The sequence below is a fragment of the Callorhinus ursinus genome, unplaced genomic scaffold, assembly GCF_003265705.2.
Source record: "Callorhinus ursinus isolate GAN/ISIS: 27379988/994484 unplaced genomic scaffold, GSC_fseal_2.0 scaffold49, whole genome shotgun sequence".
NCBI lineage: Eukaryota > Metazoa > Chordata > Mammalia > Carnivora > Otariidae > Callorhinus > Callorhinus ursinus.
Window position 1 is genome coordinate 9,592,496 of NW_027397111.1, and position 13,904 is coordinate 9,606,399.

Consider the following 13,904-nt stretch of genomic DNA (forward strand, 5'->3'; position numbering starts at 1 on the left):
AGGAAGGAAGGAAGGAAGGAAGGAAGGAAGGAAGGAAGGAAAAGGGAAGGGAAGAAATTGTCCCAAAAGGGAGAATACTATAGATACATCACAGTATTTTTAGGTAATAAAAAATTAGAAGCTAGAAATGCCCAAAAAGCATAGTTAAGTGAAAAAGATTTACCTACTCTCCGGAATATAGATATATAGTCATCCTAAAAATTGCACAATGACTGTTCATCATGGAAAAAATACAATAATAATAATAATGGTTACTATTTATTGAGCATTTACTATGTGCTGGGTACTATGGTAAGTATTTTTTTTCCTTTTTTTTTTTTTTTAAGTAGGCTCCACACCCAGCATGGATCCCAGTGAGGGGCTTGAACTCATGACCCTAAGATCACGAACTGAGCTGAGATCAAGAGTCAGACGCTTAACTGACTGGGCCACTCAGGCGCCCCTATGGTAAGTATTTCACATGCATTGTGAGATAGGTACTAAAACAGGGTTTCTAGATTTAGCATATAAAAATATAAAGTGCACAGTTCAATCTGAATTTCAGATAAATAATAGGTATTTAATATATGTCCGTCCCATGCAATATTGCTCATCTGAAATTCAAATTGAACGGGGCATCCTATATTTTACCTGAATACTGGCAATCCATTTTACTGATGAGGAAACGTAAGACACAGAAATCGCCTAGAGACATACAGCTAATGAGCAGTGATAACATACTAAGCACATGAAAAAAGTAGAATAGAAACGTTTGTGTCTGAGGGATTATGAATGGGTAAAACGTATTCATGCCCACGGATCACAGCTGAGAGGAAGCAGTGAGAGGTGATACCTCTGCCCCCAAAATCTCTGGAGCACTGGGTCTGGGCACTGTGCTACGGCAGTCTTCCATTCCCATTGTACAGATGAATAAACTGAAGAATTAAATATTGTGCTCCAAGTCATAAAGCTAGTAAGAGCAGGATCAGATTCTGACTCTAAAGCTCTTGCTTTATTCCACTTTGTCATCTTGATTTCCCAGGTGAGTTTTTTTTTCCCCCTTCAGGTGCAGTTCCATCAGTGTTGATATAAAAGTTTTTGTGTGAGGCGGAGCAAGATGGCGGAGGAGTAGGAGACCTAGATTTCGTCTGGTCTCAGGAATTCAGCTGAATAGGGATCAAACCATTCTGAACATCTACGAACTCAACAAGAGATCGAAGAGGAGAGTAGCAACAACTCTGATCAGAGAAGCGACCACTTACTGGAAGACAAAATGACAAGACGAAAAAAATCACCTCAGCAAAAAGAACAAGAGGTAGTACCGTCAGCCAGGGACCTACTCAATACGGACATTAGTACGATGTCAGACCTAGAGTTCAGAATCATGACTTTAAAGATACTAGCTGGGCTTGAAAAAAGCGTGGAAGATATGAGGAATTCTTAATCTCAGGAAACAAACTGAGTGTTACTGGAGTGGTGGGGGGTGGGAGGGATGGAATGGCTGGGTGATAGACATTGGGGAGGGTATGTGCTACGGTGAGCGCTGTGAATTGTGCAAGACTGTTGAATCACAGATCTGTACTTCTGAAACAAATAACGCAACATATTTTAAGAAAAAAGGAAAAGAAGAAGATAACAAGAGAGGAAGAAAAGGGGAGTATGTCAGAGGGGGAGACGAACCATGAGAGATGATGGACTCTGAAAAACAAACTGAGGGTTCTAGAGGGTAGGGGGGTGGGGGGATGGGTTAGCCTGGTGATGGGTATTGAGGAGGGCACGTTCTGCATGGAGCACTGGGTGTTATGAACAAACAATGAATCATGGAACATTGCATCAAAAACTAATGATGTAATATATGGTGATTAACATAACAATAAATAATTTTTAAAAAAAATTAAAAAAAAAAGAAAGAAAAAAGCGTGGAAGTTATTAGAGACAGCCTTCCTGGAGAAATAAAAGAACTAAAATCTAACCAAGTCGAAATCAAAAAGGCTATTGATGAGGTGCAATCAAAAATGGGGGCACTAACTGCTAGGATAAATGAGGCAGAAGAGAGAATCAGTGATATAGAAGACCAAATGATGGAAAATAAAGAGGCTGAGAAAAAGAGAGATACAAAACTACAGGATCACGAGGGCAGAATTCAAGAGATAAGTGATATGATAAGACGAAACAACATTAGAATAATTGGGATCCCAGAAGAAGAAGAAAGAGAGAGAGGGGCAGAAGGTATATTGGAGCAAACAATAGCAGAGAACTTCCCTAATGTGAGGAAGGAAACAGGCATCAAAATCCAGGAGGCACAGAGAACCCCTCTCAAAATCAATAATAATAGGTCAACAGCCCGACATCTAATAGTAAAACTTACAAGTCTCAGAGAAAAAGAGAAAATCCTGAAAGCAGCTCGGGAGAAGAGATATGTAACCTACAATGGTAGAAATATTAGATTGGCAACAGACCTATCCACAGAGACCTGGCAGGCCAGAAAGGACTGGCATGATATCTTCAGAACACTAAACGAGAAAAATATGCAGCCAAGAATACTATATCCAGCTAGGCTGTCATTGAAAATAGAAGGAGAGATAAAAAGCTTCCAGGACAAACAAAAACTAAAGGAATTTGCAAACACAAAACCAGCCCTCCAAGAAATATTGAAAGGAGTCCTCGAAGCAAAGAGAGAGCCTAAAAGCAGCATAGATCAGAAAGGAATACAGACAACATACAGTAACAGTCACCTTACAGGCAATACAATGGCACTAAATTCATACCTTTCAATAGTTACCCTGAATGTAAATGGGCTAAATGCCCCAATCAAAAGACACAGGCTATCAGATTGGATTAAAAAACAAGACCCATCCATATGCTGTCTGCAAGAGACTCATTTTAGACCCAAAGACACCCCCTGATTGAAAGTGAGGGGGTGGAAAACCATTTACCATGCTAATGGACACCAAAAGAAAGCTGGGATGGCAATCCTTATATCAGACAAATTAGATTTTAAAACAAAGACTGTAATAAGAGATGAGGAAGGACACTATATCCTACTTAAAGGGTCTATCCAACAAGAAGATCTAACAATTGTAAATGTCTATGCCCCTACAATGGGAGCAGCCAATTATATAAGGCAATTAATAACAAAAGCGAAGAAACACATTGACAACAATACAATAATAGTGGGGGACTTTAACACCCCCCTCACTGAAATGGACAGATCATCTAAGCAAAAGATCAACAAGGAAATAAAGACTGTAAATGACACACTGGACTAAATGGACTTCACAGACATATTCAGAACATTCCATCCCAAAGGAACGGAATACACATGCTTCTCTAGTGCCCGTGGAACATTCTCCAGAATTGATCACATCCTAGGTCACAAATCAGGTCTCAACCGGTACCAAAAGATTGGGATTATTCCCTGCATATTTTCAGACCACAATGCTTTGAAACTAGAACTCAAAGAAACAAGAAAGGTCTCAAATACACAACCTAACCCTACACCTAAAGGAGCTGGAGAAAGAACAGCAAATAAAGCCTAAACCCAGCAGGAGAAGAGAAATAATAAAGATCAGAGCAGAAATCAATGAAATAGAAACCAAAAGAACAGAACAGATCAATGAAACTAGGAGCTGGTTCTTTGAAAGAATTAACAAGATCGATAAACCCCTGGCCTGACTTATCAAAAAGAAAAGAGAAATGACCCAAATCAACAAAATCATGAATGAAAGAGGAGAGATCACAACCAACACCAAAGAAATACAAACAATTATAAGAACATATTATGAGCAACTCTATGCCAGCAAATTAGATAACCTGGAAGAAATGGGTGCATTCCGAGAGATGTATCAACTACCAAAATTGAACCAGGAAGAAATAGAAAACCTGAACAGACCTATAGCCACTAAGGAAATTGAAGCAGTCATCAAAAATCTCCCAAGAAACAAAAGCCCAGATGGCTTCCCAGGGGAATTCTATCAGACATTTAAAGAAGAATTAATACCTATTCTCCTGAAACTGTTCCAAAAAATAGAAATGGAAGGAAAACTTCCAAACTCATTTGATGAGGCCACCATTACCTTGATCCCAAAACCAGACAAAGACCCCAACAGAAAGGGGAATTGTAGACCAATATCCTTGATGAACATGGATGCAAAATTCTCACCAAAATACTAGCCAATAGGATCCAGCAGTACATTAAAAGGATTATTCACCATGGCCAAGTGGGATTTATCCCTGGGCTGCAAGGATGGTTCAACATCCGCAATCAATCAACGTGATACAATACATTAACCAAAGAAAGAACAAGAATCATATGATCCTCTCAATAGATGCAGAAAAAGCATTTGACAAAGTACAGCATCCTTTCTTGATCAAAACTCTTCAGAGTATAGGGATAGAGGGTACATACCTCAATATCATAAAAGCCATCTATGAAAAACCTACAGCGAATATCATTCTCAATGGGGAAAAGCTGAGAGCTCCATTGAGAACAGCAATCAGACAACAAGAAGAAATCAAAGGCATCCAAATCGGCAAAGAGGAAGTCAAACTCTCACTCTTTGCAGATGATATGATACTGTATGTGGAAAACCCAAAAGACTCCACTCCAAAACTGCTAGAACTCATACAGGAATTCAGTCAAGTAGCAGGATATAAAATCAATGCACAGAAATCAGTGGCATTCCTATACACCAACAACAAGACAGAAGAGAGACAAATCAAGGAGTCGATCCCATTTACAATTGCACCCAAAACCATAAGATACCTAGGATTAAATTTAACCAAAGAGGCAAAGGATCTGTACTCACAAAACTATAAAATACTCAGGAAAGAAACTGAGGAAGACACAAAGAAATGGAAAAACGTTCCATGCTCATGGATTGGGAGAACCAACTTTGTGAAGACGTCAATGCTACCTAGAGCAATCTACACATTCAATGCAATCCCCATCAAAATACCATCCACTGTTTTCAAAGAAATGGAACAAAGAATCCTAAAATGTGTATGGAACCAGAAGAGACCCCGAATAGCCAGAGGAATGTTGAAAAAGAAAAGAAAAGCTGGCGGCATCACAATTCCGGACTTCCAGCTCTATTACAAAGCTGTCATCATCAAGACGGTATGGCACTGGCACAAAAACAGACACATAGATCAATGGAACAGAATAGAGAGCCCAGAAATGGACCCTCAACTCTATGGTCAACTTATCTTTGACAAATAGGAAAGAATGTCCAATGGCAAAAAGACAGTGTCTTCAACAAATGGTGTTGGGAAAATTGGACAGCCACATGCAGAAGAATGAAACTGGACCATTTCCTTATACCACACACAAAAATAGACTCCAAATGGTTGGAAGACCTAAACATGAGACAGGAGTCCATCAAAATCCTAAAGGAGAACACAGGCAGCAACCTCTTCTACCTCAGCCGCAGCAACTTCTTCCTAGAAACATCGCCAAAGGCAAGGGAAACAAGGGCAAAAATGAACTATTGGGATTTCATCAAGATAAAAAGCTTTTGCACAGCAAAAGAAACAGTCCACAAAACCAAAAGACAACCGACAGAATGGGAGAAACTATTTGCAAATGACACACCAGATAAAGGGCTAGTATCCAAAATCTATAAAGAACTTATCAAACTCAACACCCAAAGAACAAATAATCCAATCAAGAAATGGGCAGAAGACATGAACAGACATTTTTCCAAAGAAGACATCCAAATGGCCAACAGACACATGAAAAAGTGCTCAACATCGCTTGGCATCAGGGAAATCCAAATCAAAACCTCAATGAGATACCACCTCACACCAGTGAGAATGGCTAAAATTAACAAGTCAGGAAATGACAGATGTTGGCGGGGATGTGGAGAAAGCAGAACCCTCCTACACTGTTGGTGGGAATGCAAGCTGGTGCAGCCACTCTGGAAAACAGTATGGAGGTTCCTCAAACAGTTGAAAATAGAGCTACCATACGATCCAGCAATTGCACTACTGGGTATTTACCACAAAGATACAAATGTAGGGATCTGAAGGGGTACGTGCACCCCGATGTTTATAGCAGCAATGTCCACAATAGCCAAACTGTGGAAAGAGCCAAGATGTCCATCGACAGAAGAATGGATAAAGAAGATGTGGTATATATACACAATGGAATATTATGCAGCCATCAAAAGGAATGAGATCTTGCCATTTGCAACGACGTGGATGGAACTGGAGGGTGTTATGCTGAGTGAAATAAGTCAATCAGAGAAAGACATGTATCATATGACCTCACTGATATGAGGAATTCTTAATTTCAGGAAACAAACTGAGGGTTGCTGGAGTGGTGGTGGGTGGGAGGGATGGGGTGGCTGGGTGATAGACACTGGGGAGAGTATGTGCTATGGTGAGCGCTGTGAATTGTGCAAGACTGTTGAATCACAGATCTGTACTTCTGAAACAAATAATGCAACATATGTTAAGAAAAAAGAAAAAGAAGAAGATAGCAGGAGGGGAAGAATGAAGGGGAGTAAGTCGGACGGGGAGACGAACCATGAGAGACAATGGACTCTGAAAAACAAACTGAGGGTTCTAGAGGGGAGGAGGGTAGGGGGATGGGTTAGCCTGGTGATGGGTATTAAAGAGGGCACATTCTGCATGGAGCAGTGGGTATTATGCACAAACAATGAATCATGGAACACTACATCAAAAACTAATGATGTAATATATGGTGATTAACATAACAATAAAAAATTTAAAAAAAGTTTTTGTGTGATAAAATACACGCACAAAGACATATGAATATTTCAAGGAGATCTGTAAAACCTAGTCATTAAGGGTTTGCTTCAGTTGAAAGCCATTCCTAGAACTAACCCAATAAAACATTTAGGAGAAAAAGTCATGATGCACATTATGGCTTAAATTGGGATTTCATTTAGAAAGTAGAAAAGTATACTCCATACTTATTCTTTTAAAAGTGAGATTGCTCTCCCCACTTAGGCCTCTCGCTAAGTTCCTCCCCTTTCTCTGTATATTTCAGCATGTGTACTTGTTAGTTCCTTCAAGTAACTCAGTCAAGACCCTTCTTGAGCATTCTGAGTTTTTGCAGGCCAATCATATAGGAAAGCACACGTACACGCACAAATACACAAGTGCCAATGTTTTCACAGTGAAAGCAATGCTCATGCTCTATACATAAGAGGAAATTTTAGGTGATTTCCCTTAGGTATTGGCTTAATATTTCCTTGAGAGGTTAGCCCACATCAAAAAGTTTGTGCTTTTGATTGTTTATTCTGAAAGAGGCAGCAGACCACAGGGCTGCCTGTGAGGCCTTTACCACAGTTTACTTTTGTTTTTCCCTCTTGATAATTACCTCATGACTAAATCACTCACTGGTCCATGTAGAAGAATCCCACAGAGATGAAAACACACTTGTTTAAATAAAATATTTATGAAGAAGCCCTAAAATGTCACTGAAGTAAATGCAAATTATCTTCACATATTGTGCATCCAATATGCTACTTGTTCCTTAGAAGACTATTTCCTGAATGCAATTAACATTAATTTTTAAAAATGAATCCCATTGTGCCTTATCATTCCAATGCCTATTCATAAAAACCTAGTGTTTTAAGGTTAACTCTCTTTCGAGTATCTTTGAAAGTTTTAATAAGACTAATATTTAGTCTTGAGGATTATTTTGAAGATTTTTCCTTAAAAACTATTTAATTATTTTATATGTATATCTTTTAATAAATGATTTCATTCTAATTCAATATAAGGTGACATTAGTGAAGATTCCACATTCTGACCTTCTAATGAAATACTATTTGGACATGATTTTCTCAATTTGTTCTTCTTTTTTTCCCCCCAAGTCGGGTAAACATAATGGATTCTCATTATATTTTTATAGAATCCTCAATATAAAAATCTGGAGTAATATTATCAAAAGGAAGCTAAGAATCAGTTGATGTGTGTAATAACTATTACAAGGCTCCTGACTTTCGATACCATCTTTCCTAATTTTTCAGGAAAGAGATATGAACTGAGCTGAGAAGACTCGGTGGTTTCATCCTCTGCTTGATGGTCTTGACAGTTGTCCTCCACTTGGCTACTTCAGAATCAATAGAGGAACTTAAAAAACATAATGATACCAGGCCCCACCCCCAGAGATTCAGATTTAATTTGTCTAGAATAAAACTCAGTCATTGGTAGCTTTGTGTTTGTTTTATCTTTGTTTGTCAGAGCTCCCTAAATGTTTGAACGTGCAGCCCAGGTTGAAAACCATTTATTTAGAAAAAGCTTTTCCTAAGAGGGTTAATGTCCACTTGAAAAGAGGAGTCATTAATGATGAGCCATAAGGTTCTCCTTCACACCCGGACCAGAAAATGAAGAAAAATCTCTAGAAATACAAAGCTGCAATGTCAATGTAAACCCAGTATCCTGAACAAAAAGAATGCATAACCTAAAAACTCAGCTGAGTCTTCATAACTGCACAGAATTTAACCTACAGTTAGACATTAAATCCTTTATAGAGGAACAGAATAGTCAAAGTAGGTCTGAAGGTGGCTCTTATGAAAAATACCTATGTGAATGAAAAAATTTTCATTGACAGTAATTCTCAGATTCTTAGTACTTGTGATGTGTTTACCTAAGAAGCTACTTTGACTTAAACTCAACCCTTTCTCAATGGATCCCATGGCCTTGCTGCTAGTTTAGCTCTGAGATTCAGTTTTTATTTGCACATACAAATCTCTCAAACTTGAAAGTGCCTACAAATCACCTGAAGATCCTGTGAATACACAGATTCATATGCAGTAGGTCTGGGTGGGGCCTGAGAGTCTGCATTCTAATAAGCTCCCAGATGGGGCTGATGCTGCTGGTCCACAGACAAACACTTGCAGCAGCAACGTCTTGGAAGACATCATGAGGATTAAATGAAATGACCTACATAAAATGCTTGGCACCGACGTGCTTGGCATCCTACAGAAGACTTAACAAATAAAAATAATAAAACGTGGTAAAAACCTAGACATCACATGATCCAATCCTCCCTCCTTTTCCAGATGTGGAAACGGCAAGTTAAGAAAAGTTAAAAGCTCTTCCTCTTTACAGCCAAAGAAAAAAACCGTTGTTTTTAACTGCAAAAAAATTTCAACCAAGGTCCATGGGTGGAAGTTAAACAGAGCTCTTCGTTCCGTACCAGGAAAAATCTTTTAACAATAAATGCTGTCCTACAATCATTTGGCCCTCTTGAGGAGAGAGTGTGAAGTCTCCAGTTACAAATGTGAGCAAAGATCAGTTGGTAATGTGAAAGAACACATTCATGTTTCAGGTGACTGTCGAATTAACTAAGAGACATCACACACTTAATATGTACAAAAGTATATTTTTTAATGAAAACAGAAACCTCATTTCTTTCCTCACTCCAACTCTGCTCTTCCTGAAGTCTTCCCCTCCGCAGTAAATGGAGTTACTTGGGTCAAAAAGCCTTGGAGTCTTCTTTACCGTTACTTCTCTCACCCCTCACATCCATTCCATCACCAAATCCTAGCGCTGTGACTTCTCACCACCTCCATTACAACACTGCGGGCCAAGCCACTCTCCACTCTGTCCGGATCACTACAACAGCCTCCTGATAAGTTTCTCTGTCTTTGTCCTTGATCTTCAACAGCATTTTCTCAGCAAGCAGCCAGAGTGCTGCCACTTCTCGACCCCTTCCTTCTCGTTGGGAGTACAATCCAAAGTCCTTCTACTGGCTGACAAGGCCCTACGTGCTCTCTCCCCTCCAGCCCTCAACGACGTTTCTAATCTTTCTCAATCTTTTTCTCTCTCCAGCCACCCTTAAACTCATTGTTCCTTGAATCACATCAAGGACGCCCCCATCTCAGGACCCCTGTCCTTGCTCTGCCCCCCGTCATGAAGGCTATACTCTGGGATTTGCAAGGGTATGCCCCACATTGCCAATATATGAAACAACAATGAAGACACTTCACAGAAGGATTCTAATTGCTCTCTATGGAAAAAAGTGCCCACACTCAGCTTAAAGATCAGCGCTTTACTTTCCATAGTTGGTACAGATGAAAGGCTGGGTGAGGCATTCCAGCTCCAATTGTGACTCAGCTTCACTTTTAAAAATTGCTCTTTCATCAAATCCTCTCTTAGCACCAAGTCAGGGAAGACTTAGGTGCTATACTCCCACCTCAGGGCACTGCCACAACCTGGGCAGAGAATAACCCTTCAGGACAGCCTCCTGGTCTGTGACCTCTGAAAAAATGAACAAACATCCCAGATGCAGTGTCCTTCTGCTGCCCACAGGGAATTATGTCCGTTTTCTTCTTTTAAAACCAAAGTTCTGCAGTTGAACTTGAGAAAACTTAACTGCCGCTGAGTAGCCATGGACAGACAATGGACAGAGAGCGCTGGTACATGGTGTTCAGGTGACTTCCTCTGCAGAAAAGGAAGTTATTCACTTCTGGAGAGGACTGTGTCGGGGACCCACATCCCAGGACCACTGTGTATGCTTATTCTGGTTCCCAGGAACCAACAACAAGGGCACCCTGCACAGTATTGTGCAATGCAGCTACTCCAGCCACTCAGCCTTTAGGGCTCGAAATGAAAGCCACTCTTGGTTCAGACAATCAAACAGCATCAGAGGCATGGAGATAAATGCATCTAATGTAGGAATTACCGTGGGCAAGGAGAGGAAGGAGGGAAGTGAGGAGAGATTCTGGCCTGAGCTGAAGTGCCCTGAGAGAGAGGATGCACTGTGGCTGTGAGCTTCGGCCTCAGCCCCCCTTACCCCTGTGCTCACAGTGCCCCCCTCCTGCCTCACAAGCAAGGTACTTCCAACCCAAACCAAAGATCTAGAGGGGCACGGGCTACTGAAAAACCACTGTGCCCTAGTGAGGAAAGTACGACAGTGCTTTCAGGAACTCAAAGAATAGCAAAAGGCGTACTCTTAACTTGGCTATTTCTCAGCCAAGGAATCAGATTTGTTTCTCGCAAGGAGTTTTTTTTCTGTGACTCTTCCTCAAGGGCAGCCAGGTGCAAGGGTGGAGGAAAGCCCAAGAACACAGAATCCAGCCCATGTATTAAAAGAAGCAGAGGCATAAAATCAGCCAAAAAGATGTGGAGTGTTAAACAGGAGACTCAGCAAGAGGCCTCATCCACCTTCTCTTATAAAGCCAAAGGAAACTGTTTACTTATGTGGGATAACAACGGAAACTTGTGGAGCAGTTATAGGCAAGGAAATGGGACATTTCAACACTAGCATTTGCTTTGGGTGAAGCATACTACATAATTTTCTTGTTCCTGCAGCTTCAGGAGGAAACTTTGCCCACTTAGGACATCATCCAGGACTCCCAGTTCATGAAATAAGGAGCTCTGATTCCTATCTGTGGTCTCTGCAGCACATCACAGCCAGCAATGAGCCACACAAAGGCTGGGTATTGAACCTCCAGGGAGATCATTTGGGATCAACAGTTATTTCTTGACTGAACTCTGCACTTTGAAGTAACCCATTACTGATCATCCAATAAACTTAATTAATGCAACCACAGGCAACAGGGAACAACAATCTTTCTTTTTCAATAGAGAAATAGATTTCGAATAGGGAAAATCTGATATAAACTTTTAGCAGATGATTTCTCTTCACCCCACAGACCAATTTCGAATATGCTATCAAGAAACGCTATTTAAGTCAGGCGCAGAGTATATCTCTTTATAAATCAAATAATTCCCTAACTCATCCTTTGTGTAAGTAGGCTTTTATATAACATATATATAATATATAACGGGTTGGCTTAAAATAGGCAAATTTGTACTGGATAACCTGCACAGCAATAGCTCATTTCCAATATTTATACACAGGAATATCAGGGGCAAAGGCCATTTTCTCATTCCATCTTTAACACAATACTTCTTTCTTATATTTAGGTTGAAAGAGTATTCGAGAAAATGATTTCTCCAGCTAAGAAGAGTATCAAGTAAAACATATGGAAGCGATGTGTCTTCCGGTAACCAGTAGTGGATGAGATGTGGGAGACCCAGGGCCCTTAGGGAAAGCAAATGGCTCCACTAAAACTCCTTCCTCCAACCTTAATTGGTCAAATGCCAAAATAAACGAACTTTCCAAAGTTAGGAGCTGTGCAACTTTCACTAAGGATAACTGCAGGTGCCCCAGCCGTAACCAGCGAGCCCACCGAGCTGGGTGTGCCCGGCGGCCGCAGCTGATAAGAGTCGGGCGCCCAGGCCCAGGCCGCCTCTACGCCAAACGACCCGCCGGGGACCGGTTCAGGCCCGGCTGCCCAGGACCGGGAGCTCCCAGTTGCCGGCCCAGAGCCAGATCCCGCCCCGCCCTTCCCACCCCAGACCAAGGAAGGGAAATGGGCGCTCCGAAGCGAAGGTGAGGAGCGCCCAGCGGGATTCAGCCGCAGCCGGGGTCGTCCCCAACTCCCAACTTCCCAGAGTTTCCTCCGGCCTCGTCCCCCTTCCCACCGCTGGTGAAGCGGCCGCGGCCTCCCCTCGCCCCGAGCGCAGAGCCCGGGAAGTGGAGCGCGGAGCCCGGAGCTCGGGAGCCGCCCCCCGGAGCCCTGGAGACCGGAGCGCAGGTGGCGGGCGTGGTCCCTCCAACCCTGCCCCAGCCTCCTCCCCCCGCCCGCCCCCACCGGACTCGGCCTCCGCGCAGCAGTCTCTGCCGGGGTCCCCGCCCGGGTCCAGCATCAGGCCACGGCGCGCCGCTTCCTGATCCCCTCCTCTAGCTCGGCGGCCACCCCCCTCCTCGCCCCAGTCCGCATCGCTCTTCTGCCTCAGGCCCCGGTGCGGCCCCAACTCCCAGCGCAGGGCCCTCCGGTCGCGCCCGGCAGCGGCGGCGGCACTCACCTGGGTCGCGGAGCCGGGGTCTGGCGCGGTCCCGCAGGTGGTAGATGAAATCCTGGCAGCTGTCGTGCTCCAGGGCCCCACGGGCACAGAGCTCGGCCAGCAGCTGCAGCGCCTGGTGACAGAGCGCGTCCCTGGCCCCGGGCATCGCCCCCCCGCATCCTCGGACCGCGCCGGGCAGGCGGGCGCGGGAGACAACCCTCCGCCTGCCAGCTCAGAGCCGCCGCCTCCGGGCCGTCCGCGCTCGCCGTCAGGGAGCCGCCGAAGAACGGCCCGAGCCCCAGCCCCGGCTGGCCCGGCCTCCCACCGGTTGCATGCAGCTCTTCGGCAGCCGGTCGGTCGGGCTTTCTCTCTCTCCCGCCCGGCCGCTCTGTCCCTCCCCCGGCACCGAGGGGAGGTGGCGCCGCACAGCCCCGCGCGCCTCTCTCCCGGCGCCCCGCCCGCCACTCGCGGCCGCCGGGGGGCGGGGCCGGGTCAGGGGCGCGCGCCGCGGGCTAGGATCCCGGTGGGCCCGGTTCCCGCGCCAGCGGCGGACGTGGGGGGCGCTCGCCGGCTCCTGGAGGAGCGCGAAACTCGGCTCCGGACCAAGCGCTCAGAGCGGCTGCGCCCAGGGTTGGAGAGTGGGAGCGAGGCGCGCTCCGGGCATTCTCGCCAGCCCACCCCTCCGTCCTCAGGCAAACCAACACCCTCTCCCACCGTCCCTCGCCGCGAGCGTTCAAAGCGCGCGTTGGGTGCGTGGCGCGAAATGTGCAATTTGGACCACACCCGCCCGATCTGGAGAACCGAGTCCTGGCTTCGAACTTGAAAAAGCGCCGTCTGGGCAAAAACCATGGGCCTCAGGATGCTAGATCCCCAAATGCGGGTTCGGGGCCAAGATCTGCCAACAAAGGAAGGATTTCCAAAATGCAGGACGTTTTCGACCACCGTGGTGTTTTGGAGACGGTGGAGGCTTGGCACGTTAGAACTAAGGTCAAATAAATGGCTTCTAAGAAAGATGTCGGGACATAGATCCTGGCTGGTTTTCTAAGCAACTGAATCGAAATCCGGGGATTGTCAACGTGTCTCCCATATCC

General features: G+C 44.1%; 1 protein-coding gene across 2 annotated transcripts in view; it reads right to left on the reverse strand.

The window, feature by feature from the left end:
- Positions 1-13,200, reverse strand: part of SYT9 (synaptotagmin 9) — a 200,826-nt gene extending 187,626 nt beyond the window's left edge. For both annotated transcript variants that reach the window (XR_012375367.1, XM_073882981.1), the window contains exon 1: positions 12,835-13,200. Coding sequence is in view for 1 of the 2 variants with exons in the window: in XM_073882981.1 (XP_073739082.1) it covers positions 12,835-12,979 (145 nt within the window). In the remaining variant the exon portion in view is untranslated. The remainder of the gene's footprint in view (positions 1-12,834) is intronic.
- Positions 13,201-13,904: the final 704 nt, after the last annotated feature.